The 27,172-nt window shown below is 40.2% G+C and overlaps 2 protein-coding genes across 2 annotated transcripts in view; one reads left to right on the top strand and one right to left on the bottom strand.

Annotated features, from left to right (window-relative positions):
• Positions 1-10,124, bottom strand: part of LOC135478205 (F-box/LRR-repeat protein 4-like) — a 35,198-nt gene extending 25,074 nt beyond the window's left edge. Inside the window, exons 1-10 of the mRNA XM_064758477.1 lie at positions 9,975-10,124; positions 7,785-7,875; positions 6,923-7,052; positions 6,304-6,396; positions 4,372-4,618; positions 3,634-3,704; positions 2,265-2,334; positions 1,673-1,782; positions 867-976; positions 186-315 (exon numbers count right to left, since the gene is read on the bottom strand). Coding sequence (XP_064614547.1) covers positions 186-315; positions 867-976; positions 1,673-1,782; positions 2,265-2,334; positions 3,634-3,704; positions 4,372-4,618; positions 6,304-6,396; positions 6,923-7,052; positions 7,785-7,875; positions 9,975-10,124 — 1,202 coding nt within the window. The remainder of the gene's footprint in view (positions 1-185; positions 316-866; positions 977-1,672; positions 1,783-2,264; positions 2,335-3,633; positions 3,705-4,371; positions 4,619-6,303; positions 6,397-6,922; positions 7,053-7,784; positions 7,876-9,974) is intronic.
• Positions 10,125-10,370: 246 nt separating this feature from the next.
• LOC135478050 (peroxisomal bifunctional enzyme-like) overlaps positions 10,371-27,172 on the top strand; it is a 32,389-nt gene continuing 15,587 nt past the window's right edge. Inside the window, exons 1-8 of the mRNA XM_064758313.1 lie at positions 10,371-10,660; positions 14,113-14,252; positions 14,832-14,970; positions 16,031-16,187; positions 17,821-17,950; positions 22,375-22,424; positions 23,008-23,154; positions 24,018-24,170. Coding sequence (XP_064614383.1) covers positions 10,578-10,660; positions 14,113-14,252; positions 14,832-14,970; positions 16,031-16,187; positions 17,821-17,950; positions 22,375-22,424; positions 23,008-23,154; positions 24,018-24,170 — 999 coding nt within the window. The 5' untranslated portion in view covers positions 10,371-10,577. The remainder of the gene's footprint in view (positions 10,661-14,112; positions 14,253-14,831; positions 14,971-16,030; positions 16,188-17,820; positions 17,951-22,374; positions 22,425-23,007; positions 23,155-24,017; positions 24,171-27,172) is intronic.

Genomic DNA, 27,172 nt, shown 5'->3' on the forward strand with positions numbered 1-27,172 from the left:
ACACCCTTTATCTCAAAAATCTATGAAAAACAAAAAAATGCATTTGGTCATAGTTCATAAAGCTGTACAATTTGAAACATAGTTCTACCAGGTGTGGTCCATCCTAATAAATTGCCACATTTGCCACATGATTTTATATACATAAAATGTTTTCAAAAATGTGATTAAAGAGAAAAACTCAATACCTGACAATTTTTTTGACAGCCATGGCATCCACTTGAGTCCTGTAGAGATTGAGTCTGCACAATGAGGTAAGTTTACCTAGAGATGACAACCCAGGACTGCCTACCTCTTGACAAGAGCGCAAGTCTAACTCTGAGAAATAGACAATAACAAACAATGCTCACTTCTTAAAATCTTAACTGCATAGTTCAACTAGACTGAAAGTTTTGAAGACTGTGCCACGACAACTAGACAATGCACAAATCTGTTTAATGATAATGCCTTTCACAGATACAAAGCACCTACATGTACCTGCGTGACATATACAGTCTATTTATCTTCTCTATTTGTTACATTTACTATATGGCCACTCTTTTATTTCTGTTTATGTATATATTTATTTGACTGTTGTTTAATCCTGTGTTCTCATGACTCTCACACCTCGGCAAACGCAATAAGGTTGATACATGGAATTATCTTGATTAAACAAATGTCTGCATCAAGTTCTGTCAAACCTTTTTAAGGAAAGCTGAAACAAGAGCTGGATTGATGTGCAACCTTTATTTATTAAACACTACAATATTTGTACAATTCAGTTTCACTTAGCTTCTGTGAGACCAATTCTAGGGCTACATTTAACAGCAAGCCTCTTTTGTTACAATACTGACATCACCAACACTCAGATTTAATCCCAGGTGACCTACCTTGCAGTGCTGGACAGAGGCTAGACAAGCGGAGAATGACAGAGGAGTTGACAAGCCCACAGCTCGCTAATCTCAAGCAGGTCAGTGTAGCACCACAGACGGACAGGAGGCTTAACAGATGGAAATAAATGACAATATTATACCTCAATTTAGTTTCTCACTATTACAAGAAACATCATTTGGAAGCAGTTTGGCATATTATTTATGGTTATATGACAACCTTCTGGAAGCATACAGGTAGGTATTTGGCTAATACGATTGATAATATTCAAAGCAGAGTTGTATGAGCCCATATATCCTTGGAAGTTCGCCGTTGGACATATTTATCACCATGGTGAGAAAACCTGGTTCTATTCACGAGAGGCTGACATATGTATATTTACAACTGTCTTCACAGAGTTGTCTCCCTTGGAGTTTTTTTTACATGCAGTCTGTAATTTCTACTCTAACTTCATGGAATCTTTGTTCACTTCAGTAAGGTTACAATATTACAGGAAGGTTGTCTCATTTTCTAGTATTAAGAATGTCCAGTGATGATACTGTATGGTTAAATATCAAAGCTGTCAGGTTGCTGTCAAGGTCAAGATCAAAAAGTCCTGTATTTTTAAGTTTGATTTATTTATTTATTTGATTGTTGTTGTACGCCATATTCAAGAATATTTAATTTATATGACAGCGGCCAGCATTTCGGTCGGAGGAAACCGGGTAGAGCCTGGGTGAATCCCACGGCCATATTTTAAAGTTTGAAAATAATCCAACAATGCCATATTAAGTACAGATAAGCAATTTATGCAAAGTTTCCATACCCTTCTATTCCCTTCGAGCTGATTAACCCATGATTCCCTGTCCAGGACAGATCAAGCTTTTGGCAGTGACTGCAGCGAGACTGCAGGCTCATCATGGCATTGTCGTTTACCTAAAAATTAAATTTCTGATATATAAATATTTTGAAAAATGTACACATCTTTCGATTGTGTAAAAAAGTACAATTATTAAAACATGCTTGCATCTACGGTTTGTGATTTCATTCCTACAAGATCCGCGATATAAGATCACCAGTTTTAAGGCAATAAACTGAATCAGCATTTCAAGAGTTTTGATAGGTCTGAGTATGACAAGGTGGGAGTTCTCACAAATGAATATGGTTACTATTATAAAACAGGCATGAGTTCACCCCAGTTGCTAGTAAGACCTTTGGGCTCAATGTCACACTTTGGCAATTACTGTAAAACCTTGTTGTTTATCCGCACTTGTTCGTGTGATACATATGTGGCGGCCATCTCGGTAAGAGCGAAAGTGTGAACAGAGAAAAGATGTGGGAGACTTTGTTCGTCAAAATATTACTCAAGAATATTTCACTTCTACAATGGCAGCTGGCATTATAAACACAAATCTTACCTGTGCCCAGAAAGGCTTCAAGTTAAGCTCTGTAAACTGCATGGGATCGTAACAATGGGTTCGTAGCAGCCTGCAGTTAAAGAAAAAAAAACTATACATGTAGGTGTTACAGAAGACATGTAAAATTAGTCTTATTTCATCATCATCATCAAATCATCATCATCATCATCAAATGCATGTGATTATAATAATAACTGTATTTCATCGACATCATCATCACTCTCATCAAATGCATAGGAGCTTATCAATGGGTCCCTAGTAACCTGGGGCTGAAGACACAAAACATATCTACAGCTGTTATATGTTAGCAGATATGTACAGCTACATGTATCTGAAAAATTTTCTTGAAAAAAATGCTTTTCTGAAGGCAAAATACAAAAAGGTCATAATATGCATGTTTTTACTTTTGGTGCTGAAATCTACATTTTCGTTGTAGAACATAACCCTATAAGCTTGAGAACAAATCTCTTTGGTCAGCATGTCTTTATAAATAAATACATGCATTTATTCAATTGGCCTTTTACGCCATACTTAGAAATATTTGACTTACGCAACGACAGCCAGCATTATGGTGAGAGGAAACTGGGCAGAGCCAGGGGAAATCCCACGACCATCCGCAGGTTGCTGAGAAGCTGCATGGTATCTCTAATACAAAGTGTAAGGTAGCCCTTCATCATGGGCAGTGTTATGAATACAGGACAATACAGTACAATTAGGTGACTGGACAATTCATTGATGTGTTTACAGGAACATGTACTTAATGAATAACTTTGTCTGTTTTCATGGGTGTTTCAAGCACAGCTGTGGTTGGTACTGGCTATGTGAATCCACCGTTTGACTTATAACATGGTGGGTTTCCCTCGGGGGGTGCCATTATGCTGGTTGCCGTCGTACAAGTGAAATATTCTTGAGGACGACGTAAAACACCAATCAAATAAAATAAATAAATATAAGATGGTGAAAGATGTTAGTGATACATGTTTACATAATTTGATGACCCATCTTCAGGCAGGATTTGATACCCATGATCATCTGCAGGTTGCTGGCAGACCGTACCACTTACGACTGGAGAGGAAGCCAGCATGCGCTGGACTTTAACCCACTGTGGTAAGAGTTCCCAGAATCACTGTGCTGCACTAGCACGCTAACAACTCCACCACGAGGTACTACCCCCTCTTCTTCTAGATAAATGTACATGTACGGACCTTCAGATACCTGGCAAAGAGCAGTGATTTCTTCTCCAGGCACAGCACAATTCCAACCAACGAGCATATCTGATCCACACATCCCTATCAAATATCTCTGAGTACAGTGTACACGGCAAAGTTCAAATAAAGTGTAATACATCATGAGAGGAGAAAACACTCACTTGCACGTTTGAGCCAGTCTGCACAATGACACTGTGTCTAAATACGAGAGTATTAGCTGAATGACTTCTTCCTGCCGACAACCAACACATATATGCCAGTAGCTTATGTAATATATATATATATAGATTAAAGGCAAATGAAAATACAAACTTCCGTTATACAATGAAAATATCTCCAAAAAGGAGTAAGAAAGGGAATCCAAAAGCAAGTTTACTCAATTAATCTTAAACTTCAAGCATTTTGCCAGCACTAATAATGGATTTTCTACGATAAGAAAAGGCAGTGTGTATATATTTAATACACTGATTTTGCACCACTGCACAGAATATACATGTATCTCTATATCTATTTTTACAATAACAGACATAAAAGCACAAGCAGATCTTCCTGAAACATTCCTCAATGCTGGAGGGCGGTGGGGGTGGGTGGTGGGCTTTAGAGGGGTAGGTAGGATGGGGGGTGTTTCATTTCGTCTAGCTAACCAGCAAACGTGTTGATAAGCCAGGGTAGAAAATAAATGATTTATTGGTATTCAGTGCTCAAGATGATCAAGAAAACGGGCGGCCCTGATTAGACCTCTGACCTTGGCCATGTAAATATAGCCGACAAGTCTCCTGACCTAGAGAAACAGCAACGGCTGGATTTGAACACACAACCTCCTGATGGTTGCCCTTCAACCATCTGACCCAGCAGGACTTCTGCTTAGAAAAGAAAATTGTAAGACAAGAGTCACTTACAGGCAACATTGAGAAATATACATTGTCTTTTTGTAGCTTAATATTATTCCCTGTTTCTTCTTCAGCTCCATCTGTCTGCCTAGTGTCATCATCCTGTAGGCTCATCTGTGAAATGCCAGGTAAAATATCATCTCCATGGCATCCAGGACCTGGTTCGTCACTCGTGGGAGCTGTTCCAGTGAGCCGGACGGCATCTAACTCCGTGTAGTAAGGACAAAGGCTGTGACAAAACTCTAGGCGAATGAGGCTGAAGAAGACATTAAAATCTGTGATGTAGCCATGTGTGTTCTCAGTCATGGGAGCGGTGAATAGGAAACCAGCATTTCAAAGGTACTGTCTGACTGTTTACACAAGACATGTCCGCTAACTGTTCGAACCCTTAGAACAATGGCAATAAATATGTCAGTATGCTTGGGGTTTAACACCGTACTGAACAATTTTTCAGTCATGTGATGGCGAGTCATCCTTAGGTACATATACTGTGTACATATACTGTGCCCACTTGTGGCAGAGCGAGTCCATGCTGCCAAAGTGGTGCCCCCACTGAAGTATCATGCCTAACACACCAGACATGACACCCCACCCAGTTACATCATACTGACACCAACTAGTCGTGTTTCCTTGCAAGCACCATTTTAAAAGTTTTTGGTATGACCCGATCCAGGTTTAATCCCATGTCGGGAGGTGGACGCTCTCTCCATTAGGCTACCAAAGCCGTATAGTGGCAATACAGCTCCAACTACAGCACTGTCAGCACACAATGAACAGGTCTTTTCACATAAAGTACAAATGTACATATTCAGAACAGGACAAAAACAGTCATGAATTTGTCGCAAACCTTTAATACAATTTCATCAAACTTTAAATTCATCTGTAAGGCCTGTCTTGTTCATCTGAAGCCACAATCCAAATTCTAATGCAAGACCACAAACTGTTTTGAACAAAATCTGGTCTGTGAACTGCCTACCTTGTTACATGTGTTCTGAAGCCACAATCCAAATTTCAATTCAAGACCACAAACTGTTTTGAACAAAATCTGGTCTGTGTATTGCCTGCCTTGTTACATGTATTCTGAGGCCACAATCCACATTTCAATTCAAGACCACAAACTGTTTTGAACAAAATCTGGTCTGTGTATTGCCTACCTTGTTATATGTGTTCTGAAGCCACAATCCACATTTCAATTCAAGACCACAAACTGTTTTGAACAAAATCTGGTCTGTGAACTGCCTACCTTGTTACATGGGTTCTGAAGCCACAATCCAAATTTCAATTCAAGACCACAAACTGTTTTGAACAAAATCTGGTCTGTGAACTGCCTACCTTGTTACATGTGTTCTGAAGCCACAATCCACATTTCCATTCAAGGCCACAAACTGTTTTGAACAAAATCTGGTCTGTGAACTGCCTACCTTGTTACATGTGTTCTGAAGCCACAATCCAAATTTCAATTCAAGACCACAAACTGTTTTGAACAACGTCTGGTCTGTGAACTGCCTACCTTGTTACATGTGTTCTGAAGCCACAATCCACATTTCAATTCAAGACCACAAACTGTTTTGAACAAAATCTGGTCTGTGAACTGCCTACCTTGTTACATGTGTTCTGAAGCCACAATCCAAATTTCAATTCAAGATCACAACCTGTTTTGAACAAAGTCTGGTCTGTGTATTACCTACCTTGTTACATATGTTCTGAGGCCATAATCCACATTTCAATTCAAGACCACAAACTGTTTTGAACGAAAGTCTGGTCTGTGTATTGTCTGCCTTGCTACATGTATGATGAAGCCACAATCCAAATTTCAATTCAAGACAACAAACTGCTTTGAAGGAAAGTCAGCACAGCTGTCAGTCAGGGCATATGACAGACTTGTGAGTTCATGAAATGTAATGGAATATATGTGTGACAACATTATAATATCATACTCACTCTGTACAGAAGTTGACACGTTTGAGAGGAGGGGAGGTAACTCTAGATTTAGGTTCTGGAGCCTGGGGTGGACCCTCCCATAAAGTGACCCATCTGAAATTATATGTATACATGTACACAGTACATGCGTGAAGCAGCAAGACTGAGGTCTGAGTTATGTTTTGTCCCACACTATAAATCTGCCCATTAATTTCAATAACGTTTAAACGCTATAGCATATCTAGGCAAATTTGTCAAACATCAAAGTGACATGTGAATCCAAAGTCTATTTCTGCCAACATACTGCAGAACGCCAGTGAACCTGCTTACAAAACTGGAAAGTACTGTTTGTATGTAAGGTAAGATAAATCACCAGACAGGTTTTAAGGTGATGACTTTAACGTTTAATGGTAGTGCACATAGGATAACCCTGTACAATACATTATCACCAGGGTATTTAATTTCGGAGTCATGCATTTGGACATTCATAACATCACATTATATACCTTCCTACATGCAGTACCATGTACAGGTACAAGTGAATGGACCATATGGACGGATGTAAGCATTGTCACATCATGTGTGTTTGTGTTCTATCTGAAGCAGTGAAAATTGCTGTTACCATAACCTCATTTCTTACTTTACATTGCCAGAGTCCACATCTGTTCCAGACTGGTTATCACAGGCGAGGATTTTCACCACAGTGCCAGGATTGTATGTCTCAAAAATCTCGATCGACAGAGGTATAACTCGTTCTTTGAACACAAGCTCTGAACAAAAAAAAAGAAAATATTTCTATCAGAATGATTTTATGAAAATAGCACCACTTTAAGACTTGATGAAGATTTGCATTAAATTATTAACATGTACCATATACAGCATGTTTAATTTCAAAAGGCAGTTGACATGTTTTCAACTTGTATTTATTTAATATTTATTTGATTGGTGTTTTACGCTGTACTCAAGAATATTGCACTTATACGACGACGGCCAGCATTATGGTGAGTGGAAACTGGGCAGAGCCCGGGGGAAACCCACGACCATCTGCAGGTTGCTGGCAGACCTTCCCACGTACGGCCGGAGAGGAATTCAGCATGAGCTGGACTTGAACTCACAGCGATCACATTGGTGAGAGACCCCTGGGTCATTACGCTGCGCTAGCGTGCTAACCCATTGAACCACGGAGGCCCCTCTCAACTTGTATTGTTTGAACAAGTAATTGAACAGGTACAAACATCTATTGGTTTTGAAGATATGCTTCCATGTACTGTATCAATAGTAGAAGAATGTTAGCCCCAAAATAAACTCTTCTGTTGAAAGACAAGTAAGTTACAGAGGGACTTTCCCACCATACTAGAAGAAGACAAGTGGTTTTCAGCAGATGTTTGACTATGATGCATATACTAATAGCCAACAAGTTGGTCGTAGGCATGTAGGCAATGCAGGGAATAGCTGAGATAATAGGAAACTTTATTTGTCCACTTTCTGGGAAATTTACAAACCAACAAAATCTTGGCTTCTGAATGTTTCATGATGTCGGCCAGAAGGCTTTGCTGCAGATGGGCATATCTCCCACCAAGGCCCATATGTTCTCTGTAAAAACAAATAGAACAGTGCATCTACAAGCAGTAAATTGTAACTGAATTATGTTGCCTCATAACCTAGGCATCAGTTTGAGTTACTGGATTACCGTTAAAAGTTGGCTTACGAATGCTGGCTGTAACATAATTGTGGAGTGTTGAAAGTGTTGCGACTGGGAACAACTGAGGTTTGGTGATTGGAAGCAACTAGGAGAAAATGGAAGCCACTGGGAGTATACGATCGGATGCTGGTTTTCACTGATCTACGCACACATGCGATCACTCACAACTGGTGTGTCAGCAGCTGCTCGGAGTTGAACACGTTCTACTTTTCTGCAATTCGAAGCATCCAGTTGTGCCCAGTTCCATCGATCTACGCGTGCTTGCGTCCAGTTGGTCACAGCTGCTCTCAGTGATGCATCACATGCATCAGTTACACTATAAAAATGGCGATTACCAAGACTAATGAGGTGGAAAATAAGCTCATCGATATGTGGAGGCTTAGTCCGTGCTTGTACGTCACCTCTTGCAAGGCACAGATAAAGCGTATGATGTATATGGGGCATTTAACAAGTAATGAGGCTATATATATTAGAACAAATTATTAAATTAGTTGATTTACAAGCCATCTAATATTCAAGGAATGTATCACAAATTATGTCAGACAGATCGCATACCGTCTAGGCCCAAACTGCATTCATCTCCCCAAATATTTTTTTTTTTTGTCGCTTATTTTAGGATTTAATCGGCAGTTTCTAAATAACAAATGTCAGAGTGAGTGCAAAATTCATTATGGATGCCAAAGGCTTATGGGAATGAAAAAACAGAATCTCAACTGACAATGTTTAAAACTAACTAAAACCTGTGATATAATTTTTTTCTCTGAACTTATTACAACTCTGAATTTAAAATTTTACTCCTTCTTCTTTCTTGAATACGAGGGATGTTTTTGTCTGTTTTCTTTTATAAAATACAGTAAAATTATTGAAACGCCATGTTCAAGCTGAGGTGCTTTCTCTGATGTCTGTGAAAACCAGGTCAGCACTGCTTTCATCTTAGAAGCCAACACTACAAAAGTGAAGCGTAAAGTCCAGCAAGAGTCAATTGCCTAGATCAGCCTCAGTGGTGCATAGATTTACTTGTATTTGTTTCACAATTGACCATGAATCTAGCTATACAACAATCCTATTGTAATTTTGTAAACATGTAATAGATGTCAACATCCCCAGCATAGCCCCTGTGGAGGCTACGACCTGAATCTGCCGCATCTGGAGATAGGCCATATAAACAGGGTCACTGGAGTTCCTTGTAAATGATATAGTAGGCCTACCATATCAACAGTTCAAGCAGTGGAAGAAATATTCTTCCAGCATGTCCAGTTTACGAGAAATCTATATTTATCACCTGGACCTTCATCGCCGAAGTCCACAACTTTCATCTGCCACAGGCTGCAGCTTAGACTATTATATGGAAAATACCTTCAATGTTACAGAGCTAGAGTAAATGTGATGTCACCCTGCTCTCAATAATGAAGATGTGCTGAAGCTGTGTCAAGAAGAAGTTTTACTGAGTTAAAAAAAAAAAAAAAAACATATTTAATGCCAGGTAAAGGTACTTTGAATGATAGTCTCTGAGTGGATATAAACATTAGTTAGGTGATGTCTTTCACTTTCAGTCAAAATTAGCAAAAAAACGGACAACTTAAAGTTATATTAAACATTATATCAACTGTACATTTCAGTGGACTCAGGGAAGCAGTGCATGCCGAAAGTAAAGTAGTCTGAGTACACTGACCGTTGTTTGAGAGATATTCGGAATACGGCGTATCCAAATATTTCTCAACCAACAGTCAGTGTAGGCCTACTTGGACTAAAAGTAAGGTAGGCCTATAGATCGAGCTGTTATTTTTAGCGAAATTGTCCGTGCTGGCTTAGATTCGAGCTGAGCGCCGAATTTATCAGTCCAGGTTAAAAGATGAAACTGCTTGCACCGTTCTTACAAACCGGAAGGGCACAACAGACCAGTGGTTGTTGTTTACATGTGACGAAAACTAGCACCCTTATGACACCTGGTTGAAGACGAGCTTTCTTGAAAAATAACAAGCCCACTCACAAAGACACAAGCTTGTGTGAAGTCTCCGTAGCTTGGGTAAATGTTTGTCTGCCTGACCAGATTGCTGACTGTATAAGACATGCCCATCTCACTCCCATACTGGGAGGAAAACGACGAAACATCATCCGCAAATTGCACAATCGTCGCCATTTGTTTGCTTCGGAGTTATGGAGAGCTAGCATTTACATGTTAGGTTATTGTTTCGTATACACACCTTGGCTTCTTTTCCAATTTTATCGTGCGGAAATTCTAAATAACCTAGATACGATTTCCTTAAATTCACTAAATGCTAGACGTAAGACTTGGTTTATCCTAAAAAAAATTTATTCAGTAGGCCTACTTTAACACACGAACTGGCGGCTCGCGTGACATTTCCCGCTGTCAGAAATGAGGACACATGTTGTCGGGCGTCTGATCAAAGTCTGTCCAATCCGAGGCATGTGGTGACCTCGTTGTTTTGTAGATGCAGATTACACGTAGTGAAAAATGTGACAAACTCATTTAGCAAGAAAGCTATCGGCTGCAATATTGCGATAATCCTAAAACTTGCAGTTGTGGTGTTGACATTTCGTCATCTGTCATTACTTTCTTAGTGGTTCTACAATGGCGTCGTCTGCTGTCATGTACTCAACCATAGGAAATGTAGCCGTGCTGACAATGAACAAGCCACCAGTCAATCCACTGAGGTACAGTTTCATCTGTGCTATATACCCAGTCGTGTTATAGCCGTCTCGTAGTCGTCTGTTATGTTTCGTCATGATTGAATGGAATTGAATGGAATTGGAAAGAAGATCTCGTTCAGTCAGACCAGCGGCCCTATACCCTTGTCGTGCTTGTGCTTTTGCACTTTGAGTGAACCCTTGCAGCCTTTAATATTCAGTGTATTGTACTGCAGTTCAAAGCATGTACTCGAGCCCAGTTTAGTGCGTTTTGCTTTAAACAGAATCCCAAGGGCCATCATGCAGTTACTGTATAGATATAGTCTGTATGGGACGCAATATATTCTGCTATCTGAAACATTTTCTCGCTACTTGCTGGCCAGCATAGTTCAATAAATTTATGTTTTCCATTCAGCATTTGTTTGAACCTCAGAGCTGAAAGAATGCTGGTGGACTCTGGAGATTCTGTCCAGCTGTTCTCAGTATATAGAGTCATCTGGCGTTTTCGTGGACTTTTTGGGGTTCATTGCCCGCTCACTTTAACTGTGAATAATTCGCACATTGTGATGACACTGATCCTGACAGCTATGGGTTATATTTGTTGCCTTAAGCAAACACGTTTGTCTGACTCGTGCATGGGCGCACATTACACGCCGCGTGCAGAATCAGTCCGACTCTTTTACATGATAGTAGCGAGGTAGTCATGGTTCGGTGACTCACATCTATACTAATACAGGCGTTGCTCATCCTCTAGTCATATGTTTATCCTAGACACTAAATTCTCCTATATTCCTCGAAAAGCACTGCTGGTTGACATCAGTGCATATGTGTACACCAGACTTACTAAACAGGCTAAAGAGGATTGCCTGATGCCTTGAGTGTGTTAGTACCTTGAGTCAGCAACAATACATGGTGCTGAGTACCATAAGGTACTAGTCTCTAGGGGGCATTTTAGCACAGTGACTTATCTCAAGGTAAACAGGTTAATCCCTTGTTAAACCAAAGCTCAAGTCCTGCTGTGTCAGCAGCCTACTGTGAGCTTTTTGAAGAGCTTGGGTTGTTCCTCCTTTCATTCTACTTCCATAAACAGTGTTAAATAAAACATTATCATAACATGGAACATTTGTGACTGTTTATTTCTGTAACTCTTGAAGCTACCTTGCTCAGGTGATAGTTACCCAATTCCACAACTGAGTTATAGCTTACATGTGCTGTAATTCATGCTGTAACCTTGATGTGTCTATATGCAAAAATGTCACACTCGCATTGACCTGTTGGCCTACAAACATTTATCTAGGGGTTATGAATGTTACAGGCAGGCGCATTAAAAGAATGTGGCTGTACTACATTTATTTTACCTGGCATATATAGGCATATAGATATGCATTTACACAACATACGCATGTGCCAGCTATCCAAATCATCAAGTCACTGAAAATATTGTGAACATTTGTCTTCAGTATGCATACCTTTAATTGTAATTGTGATACGTAACTACATAGCAATTCCTTGGCGGCTGAACTAGGAGGGCGGGGGGTGGAGGTGGGGGGAAGGTTGTTGCTGAAAGGCCAGATAAATAAAGGACAAGGTGCACTTCATCCCACACTTATCACAATTTTTTTTCACTATAAATCGCCTAAATTGTGCCGTATAAATGGCGAGTGCTTCAGGGCCTGAGGGGCTGCAATACTACTTTTGCTGCCTCAGTCCTCCAAATTTTAGAACTTTTTGCCTCTCATGAAATTGTTTATGAACTGGTGCTAGTTACTTTAGATTTAATTAGATATAATGGTAAAATTACTGGGCTTTGAGTCTTGCAGTAAATAAGACATTTATACCTGTCTAATTAATATGGTGGTTTAGTAAATTGGGACATTTAACCATAATATTCATGTGTACATGTAATGCTTCAAATGATATGAGTGGCTGTACCTGGGAAGGCCTGCCAGCTACCTGTAGATGGTCGTGGGCCTCCATGGCTGAGATGGTAACACGATGCAATGATCCCGAAGCCTCTCATTCATGCAGTCACTGTGAGTTCAAATCTAGCTCATGCTGGCTTCCTCTACGGCCATGTGTGGCAACCTGCAGATGTTTGTGCTTTTCCCTGGGGTCTGCCTGATTTCCTCCCACCATAATGCTGGCTGCTGTCATATAAGTGAAATATTCTTGAGTACAGTGTAAAACACAAATCAAATAAATAAATGAAATGATTCAAATCAGTTTGGCACATTGTCTTTTGTCCAGTTGAAGGTTGCCATTTTATCATGGGGCAGCAGGTTGTGTCTACTAATGGTTAACATTGTTCTTGAACAGGGGCTTACCTAGCTTTCAATCACTATATGGCACATGGGGTATGGGTTCAATCCTGGCATTGGGCTGGGATTTTGTAGATTCTCCTGTTCTAACTGTTTGTGGGGCCTTGCTAATATTCATAATAAAAAGTAGTCACTGTTGGTCGAATATTTGCTGAAGACCACGTGTTTAACCACAAATATTGTTTACTTATCTGATTTATTTATTTGATTGGTGTTTTACGCAGTAATCAACAATATTTCACTTGTATGACGCCAGCCAGCATTATGGTGGGAGGAAATCAGGCAGACCCCAGGGAAAAGCACAAACATCTGCAGGTTGCCACACATGGCCGTAGAGGAAGCCAGCATGAGCTGGATTTGAACTCACAGTGACTGCATTGATGAGAGGCTTCGGGATCATTGCATCGTGTTACCATCTCAGCCATGGAGGCCCTTGTTTACATGATGTAGACCTAAAAACTTTATCATATATGCATACATGACATATTGAATAATTTGTTGACAGCATGTTTGTAACTTGATGAAGTTTGGTTAATTATCCTGAGCAATCCGGCTTAATATTTTTCTGCTACTATAAGGCTGACACCCATTGATAATTGAAAAATTCTTGAGTAGGGCATTTGACAGCAATCAAATAAGTCAATAGAAAATAAATATACCAAAATGTTGTGGTCAACTGTTATATTAAATTTGTGAAATTCTGGTGTATGATTTTATTAAATGGAAAGTTTTAGTTTTGAAGTTAACTAATAAATACTGATGTTGATTTCATGTAATTTGTTGATTAGTATTCCAATTAAAGCAATATTCAAATAAAACCTGTTGAAAAAATATTAATGTGTTAAAATGAATATTTTAGTATAAAAACTTTTAGTCAGGGGTCTAGGATTACGATTATTACCCCCCCCCTTTTTTTAGTCAGGGGTCTAGGTTCGATTATTACCCCCCCCCCCCCATTTAGTCAGGGGTCTAGTATTAAGATTATTACCCCCCCCCCCTTTTTTTTTTTAGGCAGGGGTCTAGGATTACGATTATTACACACACACCCCCAAACAACTTTTTATTTTATGCCTGTTCATTAAGTAGAGATAAATCGACCTTATGTTTTCATGTGCATGCATTTCATAATATGATATTTATTTTTCTGCCTTGTGGACACAGTCATGGTGTACGTCAGGGTTTGTTGGACGGCATACAGCGGGCAGGGAAAGACTCCTCTGTCAACTCTGTCATCATCACTGGAGCTGGCCAGGCTTTCTGTGGAGGGGCTGACATTACAGAATTTTCTGGGCAATTAAAACGTTAGTAAGTTCTTTACAGTAAGCTGAGATCCACACAGAGTGATAAAATATTCACACAAAACATCTCTGAGAAGCATTTAAGAACAATGATGGATTAATGTACATGTACATGTAGTTCATTCATTGAAGTCAGTCAGCACTTTTGCTGGCTTCCACTCCGGCCATGCGAGGGAAGGTCTGCTTGCAACCTGCGGATGGTGGTAGGTTTCCCATGGGCTCTGCCTGGTTCCCTCCCACCCATAATGCTGGCCGCCATTGTACCCATGAAATTTCCTTGGGTAAAGCGTAAAACACCAGTTGGATAAAGAAATAAATCATTCATTACTTGATTCTTTAAGGTAGGGATGGAGGGCACACATTGTATCGGAGTCAAAATGCCACCCTAGCCTGTTTTTGGCAAATACGGTACCCAATTCATCTATACTTATGTGGTGAAAGTCAAAGATGTGACCGTCATTCACGTAAGATGACCATATAATACAATAATGGTGACATGACAAGCTTGACAGTGAGGGGAGGGTTCAAGGTTAGAATTCGTTTGTACTGCACCTCATTCCGGTGTATGTGTTTTATATTTAGGACCAGGAATTGTAGATGTTGGGAATGTTATAGAGGCCTCTGACAAACCAGTTGTGGCAGCAATTCATGGGTATGCATTTGGAGGTGGACTAGAGGTGGCACTGTTCTGTCACTATAGGGTCGCCACTAAATCTGCCAGGTGAGTTACATACTACAGTACCATACACTTTTGTAGGTGGCACTATTCTGTCACTGCAGGGTCGCCACTAAATCTGCCAGGTCAGTTACATACTACAGTGCTATACACATTTGGAGGTGGCACTATTCTGTCACTACAGGGTCGCCAATAAATCTGCCAGATGAGTTACATACTACAGTACCATACACATTTGGAGGTGGCACTGTTCTGTCACTACAGGGTCGGCACTAAATCTGCCAGGTGAGTTACATACTACAGTACCATACACATTTGGAGGTGGCACTGTTCTCTTACTACAGGGTCGGCACTAATCTGCCAGATGAGTTACATACTACAGTACCATACACATTTGGAGGTGGCACTGTTGTGTCACTACAGGGTCGGCACTAAATCTGCCAGGTGAGTTACATACTACAGTACCATACACTTTTGTAGGTGGCACTGTTCTGTCACTACAGGGTCGCCACTAAATCTGCCAGGTGAGTTACATACTACAGTACCATTCACATTTGGAGGTGGCACTGTTGTGTCACTACAGGGTCGCCACTAAATCTACCAGGTGAGTTACATACTACAGTGCCATACACATTTGGAGGTGGCACTGTTCTGTCACTACAGGGTCGGCACTAATCTGCCAGATGAGTAACATACTACAGTACAATACACATAGGAGGAGGCCTGAAGGTGACACTATTCTGTCACTACAGGGTCACCAGTAAATGTCTTTTTGTTTCGCCATGTTACCAAAATGTAAGTACATCTATAGTTTATGACAAACTCACTTAGAATGAGAAAGTTACCATGTAGCACATCAGGTTCTTCCACCTGTAAAATTGATCACCATTGACAAGCAGTTAAATAAATTTGATTCTGTCATGTGAGGTATATACATACATGTAGATGATATACATCAAGATCAACAATTATCAATGAAATAAACAGGAAATTACACACATATGTATAATGATTTATATCATGTTGACAATTTAAAATCTCCTCTCTGGATGCATAAAAAATTAAATATGTATTTCTTCTAGCCTGATATTGTTGGTAACTTTAGAGTTGGCTTTCCCGAGGTTCAGTTGGGGATCCTGCCTGGAGCTGCCGGCACTCAGAGACTGCCCAGAGTCACCTCTCTGGCAGTTGCCATGGAAATGATTGCCTTTGGTAAACCAGTGACTGCTTATGATGCGGTCAAATGTGGAATTCTTGATAAGGTAAATGTATTTGTATTTGTTGTGACCAGAAAAGTCATTTTACATATATTAGTCTTATTATCAATCTGAATGTATGAAATGCTCTAAACTTTCGCCCACAAAAGTGCATTTTTAGAGGCAAATAAAAAATTCTTTTGTGGTGCTGAAACTTACAATTTTCCAGCAGAATATCATCCTCTGGTTTAAGCAAGTCTCAAAACACCTTAAGTTTCTAAAATCAACAGAACTCTGAGAATGAGGAAGAATTGGGCAAGTTAGTCATGTACGAAATTTATGGTCATGTAGGATAATAATTATTCAGAAGAAAAAGAGATAAACCTTTACATGAAAGAGTCCTTGTGAATAGCGATGATTGAAGCAGTACATGTGTATGTGTTCCAATCAGTTGCGATGAATGAAGCGGTACAAGTGTATGTGTTCCAATCAATTGCGATGAATGAAGCGGTACATGTATATATGTTCCAATCAATTGCAATGAATGAAGCAACACGTATATTTGTTCCAATCAATTGCAATAAATGAAGCGGTATATGTATATATGTTCCAAGCGATTGCGATGATTGAAGCGGTTCATGTATATATGTTCCAAGCGATTGCGATGATTGAAGGGGTACACGTGTATGTGTTAAAATCAATTGCGATGAATGAAGCGGTACAAGTGTATGTGTCCCAATCAATTGCGATGAATGAAGCAGTACATGTATATATGTTCCAATCAAATGCAATGAATGAAGTGGTACATGTATATATGTTCCAGTCAGTTGCGATGAATGAAGCAGTACATGTATATATGTTCCAATCAGTTGTGATGAATGAAGCGGTACATGTATATATGTTCCAATCAATTGCGATGATTGAAGCGGTACATGTGTATGTGTTCCAATCAATCTCTACCGCTTCTTGTTGCACCATGCCATATTCTGGCATGATCTTCCACCGGTAAAACCTGTTAATGATCATTTGACCCACCACCTGGCATGTGAGCTTAATCACAACAGGTGTGTGTCGATCGGAAAGTTCTAAGATCCTTTGCAGAGGGCCTGAGAAAGGTCATCCGTCAATAGAATTTTACTCTTCCAGACTACAGTTGTTGTCTACGTTTTTAAAGATATATGGTATTTATCACATTGTTAACTCTGAAGTTAGCTTATGTCAGGAGGTAAAATGTCAGGTCCATGTACCTGGTGAGGTGTGGTGATGTTACTACTTCAACCATACACCACTGGGTCCACTTGTATGAAACCCACCTCACGTTACAAACACATAACAGCCATGGTGATGCAGTTGCAAGATTGCTGGTTGCCATGGTAATTAAGTGCTTGTAACGTTAAGTGAGTTTTGTACAAGGGCCTCCACGAAGAAATATTTCATGAAGTTTTGTATTTCGGTCTTGAGTTACAATGTATGCCAGGAAAAAATATGCAACTAAACCCAAATAAATCTGTTTAAAAAAGCCCAAACAAGTATTTTTTATGGTTTGATTGTTTCACGACCATCAAGAATAATACAAAATATTTCATTAGTTGCTTTTTAGATTTTGAGTGAGATGCATACATATGTTGATAAGCCTACATTGGGGAAGTGATGACTGATACATATGTATTTGACAGATTTTTGTCGAACTTGTTTTTAGATTGTGGATGGTGACATAGTGGCAGAAGCTGTCAAGTTTTTAGCAGTTTTCCACAACCGCGATCTGTCGACTAGGCGCCTAAGCAAGCTGCCAGTGAAAGATACAGAAAAGAAGGACGCATTATTTGAACGTGAGATTTTTGGAATTTAATATAATATGTGGTAGGGTTTATGGTAGCTTACAGATTTACATATGTTGTGCATGTATTTGAAGAGTGTATATTTCTTCTTAATTATTAGGGTTTTTTTGACATTTTTATGTCAGAGGTCAGAGAGTTTTTGACCTTTTATGTCAGAGGTCAGGGAGTTTTTGACCTTTTATATCAGAGGTCGGAGTTTTTGACCTTTTTATGTCAGAGGTAAGGGAGTTTCTGACCTTTCTATGTCATGGGTCAAGGACTTTTTGTTCTGTTTTATGTATGAGAAGAACTAACAGAAAACGCCGTGAAAGCACCACTTCTTAATTTATAGTTGGTAACCTCGCATTTGAGTGACATCCCTTTGTTACGTGGCATCGTTGCTAAACTGCCTTAATTTACAGATATGTAGGATAACTCTATCCTATCGTGGATTAACAGTGAAGTTTAATACATGTAAGTGCATGCTGTGAATTTTTTCATTCTTCATTTCATACCTAAACATCTAAATATTTAGAAAAAGAAAATGTTTGTGATATATTGGTTGTTCAAGCCAACACTGCATTTTAAGAACTGCTTCACATAATAGTCTGAAAAAGGATATTTCATTATGTTATATAAATCTGTGAGGGGGGCCTTTTCCTGGTACTGAATAAATCTCCTGCTGTAAACATTGTCAAGCTGCAGCTCAATCAGTGAGGGAGAAATGAATTAAGTGTATACATGTAGCTGGACAACTCACTGATCATGTGCAAATCAGCTGCCACCACGTCAAGCTGCAGCTCAGTCAGTGAGGGACAAATGAATTAAGTGTATACATGTAGCTGGACAACTCACTGATCATGGGCAAATCAGCTGCCACCACAACAAGCTGCAGCTCAGTCAGTGAGGGAGAAATGAATTAAGTGTATACATGTAGCTGGACAACTCACTGATCATGTGCAAATCAGCTGCCACCACAACAAGCTGCAGCTCAGTCAGTGAGGGAGAAATGAATTAAGTGTATACATGTAGCTGGACAACTCAATGATCATGTGCAAATCAGCTGCCACCACAACAAGCTGCAGCTCAATCAGTGAGGGAGAAATGAATTAAGTGTATACATGTAGCTGGACAACTCACTGATCATGTTCAAATCAGCCGCCACTACGTCAAGCTGCATCTCAGTGAGTGAGGGAGAACTGAATTAAGTGTATACATGTAGATGGACAACTCACTGATCATGTTCAAATCAGCTGCCACCACGTCAAGCTGCAGCTCAGTCAGTGAGGGAGAAATGAATTAAGTGTATACATGTAGCTGGACAACTCACTGATCATGTGCAAATCAGCTGCCACTACATCAAGCTGCATCTCAGTGAGTGAGGGAGAAATGAATTAAGTGTATACATGTAGCTGGACAACTCAATGATCATGTGCAAATCAGCTGCCACTACATCAAGCTGCAGCTCAATCAGTGAGGGAGAAATGAATTAAGTGTATACATGTAGATGGACAACTCACTGATCATGTTCAAATCAGCTGCCACTACATCAAACTGCAGCTCAATCAGTGAGGGAGAAATGAATTAAGTGTATACATGTAGCTGGACAACTCACTGATCATGTGCAAATCAGCTGCCACTAAGTCAAGCTGCAGCTCAGTCAGTGAGGGAGAAATGAATTAAGTGTATACATGTAGCTGGACAACTCACTGATCATGGGCAAATCAGCTGCCACCACATCAATCTGCAGCTCAGTCAGTGAGGGAGAAATGAATTAAGTGTATACATGTAGCTGGACAACTCACTGATCATGTGCAAATCAGCCGCCACTACGTCAAGCTGCATCTCAGTGAGTGAGGGAGAACTGAATTAAGTGTATACATGTAGATGGACAACTCACTGATCATGTTCAAATCAGCTGCCACCACGTCAAGCTGCAGCTCAGTCAGTGAGGGAGAAATGAATTAAGTGTATACATGTAGATGGACAACTCACTGATCATGTGCAAATCAGCTGCCACTACATCAAACTGCAGCTCAGTCAGTGAGGGAGAAATGAATTAAGTGTATACATGGACAACTCACTGATCATGTTCAAATCAGCTGCCACTATGTCAAGCTGCAGCTCAGTCAGTGAGGGACAAATGAATTAAGTAAATACATGTAGATGGACAACTCACTGATCATGTTCAAATCAGCTGCCACTATGTCAAGCTGCAGCTCAGTCAGTGAGGGAGAAATGAATTAAGTGTATACATGTAGCTGGACAACTCACTGATCATGTGCAAATCAGCTGCCACCACGTCAAGCTGCAGCTCAGTCAGTGAGGGAGAAATGAATTAAGTGTATACATGTAGCTGGACAACTCACTGATCATGTGCAAATCAGCTGCCACCACGTCAAACTGCAGCTCAATCAGTGAGGGAGAAATGAATTAAGTGTATACATGTAGCTGGACAACTCACTGATCATGTGCAAATCAGCTGCCACTACGTCAAGCTGCAGCTCAGTCAGTGAGGGAGAAATGAATTAAGTGTATACATGTAGCTGGACAACTCACTGATCATGTTCAAATCAGCTGCCACCACATCAAGCTGCAGCTGAATCAGTGAGGGAGAAATGAATTAAGTGTATACATGTAGCTGGACAACTCACTGATCATGTGCAAATCAGCTGCCACCACAACAAGCTGCAGCTCAGTCAGTGAGGGAGAAATGAATTAAGTGTATACATGTAGCTGGACAACTCACTGATCATGTGCAAATCAGCTGCCACTACATCAAGCTGCAGCTCAATCAGTGAGGGAGAAATGAATTAAGTGTATACATGTAGCTGGACAACTCACTGATCATGTGCAAATCAGCTGCCACTACGTCAAGCTGCAGCTCAGTCAGTGAGGGAGAAATGAATTAAGTGTATACATGTAGCTGGACAACTCACTGATCATGTGCAAATCAGCCTCCACTATGTCAAGCTGCAGCTGAATCAGTGAGGGAGAAATGAATTAAGTGTATACATGTAGCTGGACAACTCACTGATCATGTTCAAATCAGCTGCCACCACGTCAAGCTGCAGCTCAGTCAGTGAGGGAGAAATGAATTAAGTGTATACATGTAGCTGGACAACTCACTGATCATGTGCAAATCAGCTGCCACCACATCAATCTGCAGCTGAATCAGTGAGGGACAAATAAATTAAGTGTACACATAGACTCCCTCTCCGGCCGTATGTGGGAAGGTCTGCTAGCAACCTGTGAATGGTCGTGGGTTTTCCCGGTTTCCTCCCACTATAATGCTGGCTGCCGTCGTATAAGTGAAATTTTCTTGAGTATGGCGTAAAACACCTATCAAATAAATAAGTAGTATACATATAACTGGACAACTCACTGATCATGTGGAAATCAGCTGCCATTATATGTACCTTGGATCCTACTGCTATTATATTATGGCTGAAGTATTGCAATTTTATGTGTGTGTCATTACACCTGTAATGGTGGAAGGATTTCACTACATGGGTCGCACCAGGATTTGAACTCCGGTCTCAGCAGTCGAAGCCCAGTGCTCTGCCATCTGAGTTAAAGGGAAATTCCCACTAGCTACTGTTATTATCGTGATTATAAGCACTGGAAAGCTGCTCATGTCACACACGATTATGTATTTATTTTTCCATTGATTACATATGAATCTGTTCAGTTGTTTACGCCAGCCGTTACAGTGAGTGAGTGCTTGGGGTTTAATGTCGATTTTTCAGTCATGTGATAACGAAGGAGTCCTTAGAGTGCATGTAATGTGCCTCCTTGTTTGCTGGAGGGATTTCCACCGCTCCTTTTTATGTAGTGATGCTTCAGTGAGATGACTTACCGAAGGCAAGTAAGCCGCCCCACGCAAGCCATTATACTGATACGGGTCAAGCAGTCAATGCTGAACGCCAAGCGAGGAAGCTGCAACTTCCTCTTTTAATGTCTTAGGCGCAACCTGACACAGGATTGACCCTGGATCTACCACCTCCCGAAGCGGAGGCTCTACCAACCATGCTGCTGGGGCCAGTGCCAGCCATTACAATATATCAGTGCAAATGGTTGGATTTTACATGTCAGCTGCTTTTGACAGTGACAGAGAACCATGTACACATTGGAGTAATAATTTATTTTGAAATCTTTTAAATAGTTTTATCCTGTCGGGCTGTAAGTGGGAAGGTCTGGCAGCAACCTGCGGATGGTTGAGGGTTTCCTGGGCTCTGCCCAGTTTCCTCCCACTTTCCACTCCCACTTTTCTTGAGTACAGCGTAAAGCACTAATCAAATAAATAAATAGACAAATAAATAAATAATTTTACAACTCTGCCCTATCATGCTTATCAGACCCAGCTCGTCACTCGTTAACGTTCTTGAGTTTGGTTCTTAAGACAAATAACTAATTTTCATTTGTGTCTGTTTCAGAGGCCCTGATCCAAGTTAACAGAAAATGCAAAGGATTTATTGCACCCATTGTGAGTTTGTCATTATTGAAGCAAAATTATTTAGAAAAGTATTCGGAACAAGGAAAGATCAAATGGATTACTTTAGATCGGAACGGCTTATTTGAGCTTTAGTATTAAAATTAGATTTAAAACTGAGGTGCATAGAATTTGAATAAAAATGACATATAATGGCTCTTCCATTTACATAACTCAGTTGATTAGTGCGCTAGCACAGTATAATGACCCAGGAGTCTCTCACCAATGCGGTCGCTGTGAGTTCAAGTCCAGCTCATGCTGGATTCCTCTCCGGCCGTAAATGGGAATGTCTTGTAGCAACCTGTGGATGGTAGTGGGTTTCCCCCGGGCTGTGCCCGGTTTCCACCGACCATAATGCTGACTGACGTTGTATAAGTGAAATATTCTTGAGTACGGCGTAAAACACCATTCAAATAAATAAATAAATCGATGTACCTGTACAGACAGTATATGTAGCAACATGAATAGTAAATGTCCTTACTTGAAACTTTGAACTGATACATTTAAATTATGTGTGTTAACTTCACAGAATGGTGATTTTATTCACTATTGTCTGTTCTTTGTTTCTGGGTGACAGTATTGCTTAAAGGCCGTGAAGAATGCAGTGGAATACCCTTATGCCGAGGGCTTGAGGATGGAGCGTGAGCTGATTGCCCAACTGATGGGATCAGGGCAGTCTAAAGCTCTACGGTACGCGTTCTTCAGTGAAAGGAATGTTGCCAAGGTACGTTCAGCCAGCCCAAAGCTAGCTGGAACAATACTTATGTAGCGACTAGATTTGATGTGACATAACTCCACGCCAATAATTTCACAGTAACAGATCGGTTTATACTGGACAAAAAAACCCCAGAAACTTTACATTAGGAGAAATAAATTATATTGAAAGTGGGTAGTGCAAGGTGGTTAATATGGGTGAATACCATGATAATGGCAAGGCCTAACCTAAACCATCCGACCATTGCAGATGTGGTGAACCACGCAGAGTGCATGTAGCACGCTCTTGTGTGAAAATGCAAAGTCATGTGACCACAATTTCATGTGGCTGAGCAGCAAGACATGATGTGTGATGGTCAACTTGTGAGGATCAAGGACTGTTAAATGTGGCTATGTCATTTGCATGATCATTTTACAATCAACCAGTAAGGCACTGTTTAGGGGCCGCGTAACTCCCCAGGCGATACGACACTGCATGCCCATCTTTGTGTCTGACATCCTTGTGTTGGACACAGTTTATCTTTATTTGTTATATTTATTTAACAGCTATATTTATTATTTGCTTTTTTCTTTTTTAAAGCTGTACATGTGCTTAAGAATATATCGTTCCTCAAACACATTGGTTTATTGATGGTGAAAATGTGACTGCCTGGAGAAAGCCACATTGCCTAAAAGAAACCACATTGCCTAGAGAAAACCACATTGCCTTGAGGAAACCGGATTGCATCTAGGAAACTGGATCACCAGGAGGAAATAAAATAGCCTGAGAATGCCTGGATGAAAACAGCTTGCTTAAGGAAAATGAGAATGCCTGAAGTAAGCTTTGCTGGTGGAAACCGTGATTCCTTTACGACACTGCCTGTTTTGTTTCAGTGGCGGCTTCCCTCAGGTGAGAATCACAAAACAGCCAAAGCTAATCCAGTCAGAACTGTGGCTGTTGTCGGTGCTGGCACCATGGGAACTGGAATTGCTGTGGCACTGATCACTGCTGGCTTTGACACCTTTATCATTGACCAGAATGCCAAGGTGAGTTGTAAGATTAATGTATTCTATATTACATTACAGACATGCTTATCACCTCAGTATAGCTGTAGTATACATGTACATGGCAGATGTCCTTATCGCCTCATTATATCTGTAACATACGTGTACATGACAGACGTCCTTATGGCCTCAGTATAGCTGTAGTATACATTTACATGACAGATGTGCTTATCACCTCAGTATAGCTGTAGTATACATGTACATGACAGATGTGCTTATCACCTCAGTATAACTGTAACATACATGTACATGACAGATGTGCTTATCGCCTCAGTATAGCTGTAGTATACATGTACATGACAGGCGTGCTTATCACCTCAGTATAGCTGTAGTATACATGTACATGACAGATGTGCTTATCGCCTCAGTATAACTGTAACATACATGTACATGACAGATGTGCTTATCGCCTCAGTATAACTGTAACAAACATGTACATGACAGATGTGCTTATCGCCTCAGTATAACTGTAACATACATGTACATGACAGATGTGCTTATCACCTCATTATAGCTGTAGTATACATGTACATGACAGATGTGCTTATCACCTCATTATAGCTGTAGTATACATGTACATGACAGATGTTCTTATCGCCTCAGTATAGCTGTAGTATACATGTACATGACAGATGTGCTTATCGCCTCATTATATCTGTAACATACGTGTACATGACAGATGTGCTTATCGCCTTAGTATAGCTGTAGTATACATGTACATGACAGATGTCCTTATCGCCTCATTATATCTGTAACATACATGTACATGACAGATGTGCTTATCGCCTCAGTATAGCTGTAGTATACATGTACATGACAGATGTCCTTATCGCCTCATTATATCTGTAACATACGTGTACATGACAGACGTGCTTATCGCCTCAGTATAGCTGTAGTATACGTGTACATGACAGACGTGCTTATCGCCTCAGTATAACTGTAACATACATGTACATGACAGATGTGCTTATCGCCTCAGTATAACTGTAGTATACATGTACATGACAGATGTGCTTATCGCCTCAGTATAGCTGTAACACATATGTACATGACAGACATGCTTATGGCCTTAGTATAGCTGAAAGATGTGCTTATCGCCTCAGTATAACTGTAACATACATGTACATGACAGATGTGCTTATCGCCTCAGTATAGCTGTAGTATACATGTACATGACAGACGTGCTTATCGCCTCAGTATAACTGTAGTATGAACATGACAGATGTGCTTATCGCCTCAGTATAGCTGTAGTATACGTGTACATGACACATGTGCTTATCGTCTCATTATAGCTGTAACATACGTGTACATGACAGATGTGCTTATCGCCTCATTATAGCTGTAACATATGTGTACATGACAGACGTGCTTATCGCCTCAGTATAGCTGTAGTATACATGTACATGACAGACGTGCTTATCGCCTCAGTATAACTGTAGTATGAACATGACAGATGTGCTTATCGCCTCAGTATAGCTGTAGTATACGTGTACATGACACGTGCTTATCGTCTCATTATAGCTGTAACATACGTGTACATGACAGATGTGCTTATCGCCTCATTATAGCTGTAACATATGTGTACATGACAGATGTGCTTATCACCTCAGTATAGCTGTAGTATACATGTACATGACACGTGCTTATCACCTCAGTATAGCTGTAACATACATGTACATGACAGATGTGCTTATCGCCTCAGTATAGCTGTAGTATACTTGTACACGGCAGATGTGCTTATCGCCTCAGTATAGCTATAGTATGAACATGACAGATGTGCTTATCGCCTCAGTATAACTGTAACATACATGTACATGACAGATGTGCTTATCGCCTCAGTATAGCTGTAGTATACATGTACATGACAGACGTGCTTATCGCCTCAGTATAACTGTAACATATATGTACATGACAGATGTGCTTATCGCCTCAGTATAGCTGTAGTGTACATGTACATGACAGATGTGCTTATCACATCAGTATAGCTGTAGTATGAACATGACAGATGTCCTTATCGCCTCAGTATAGCTGTAACATACATGTACATGACAGATGTGCTTATCGCCTCGGTATAGCTGTAGTATACATGTACATGATAGATGTGCTTATCACATCAGTATAGCTGTAGTATGAACATGACAGATGTGCTTATCGCCTCAGTATAGCTGTAGTATACATGTACATGACAGACATGCTTATGGCCTTAGTATAGCTGTAACATACATGTACATGACAGATGTGCTTATCGCCTCAGTATAGCTGTAGTATACATGTACATGACAGATGTGCTTATCGCCTCAGTATAACTGTAACATACATGTACATGACAGATGTGCTTATCACCTCATTATAGCTGTAGTATGAACATGACAGACGTGCTTATCCCCTCAGTATAGCTGTAGTATACATGTACATGACAGATGTGCTTATCGCCTCAGTATAGCTGTAATATACATGTACATGACAGGCGTGCTTATGGTCTTAGTATAGCTGTAACATACGTGTACATGACAGATGTGCTTATCACCTCAGTATAGCTGTAACATACATGTACATGACAGATGTGCTTATCGCCTCAGTATAACTGTAGTATGAACATGACAGATGTTCTTATCGCCTCAGTATAGCTGTAGTATACATGTACATGACAGATGTGCTTATCGCCTTAGTATAGCTGTAACATACATGTACATGACAGATGTGTTTATCGCCTCAGTATAGCTGTAGTATACATGTACATGACAGACGTGCTTATCACATCAGTATAGCTGTAGTATGAACATGACAGATGTTCTTATCGCCTCAGTATAGCTGTAATATACATGTACATGACAGGCGTGCTTATGGCCTTAGTATAGCTGTAACATACGTGTACATGACAGATGTGCTTATCACCTCAGTATAGCTGTAACACACATGAACTGCCAATGTGGCGTGAATTAAACCCTAGTCATTCGTGCATTAAATCAGATGTATCTTTCGTG

This window comes from Liolophura sinensis, chromosome 11 (assembly GCF_032854445.1).
Source record: "Liolophura sinensis isolate JHLJ2023 chromosome 11, CUHK_Ljap_v2, whole genome shotgun sequence".
In the NCBI taxonomy this organism is placed as follows: domain Eukaryota; kingdom Metazoa; phylum Mollusca; class Polyplacophora; order Chitonida; family Chitonidae; genus Liolophura; species Liolophura sinensis.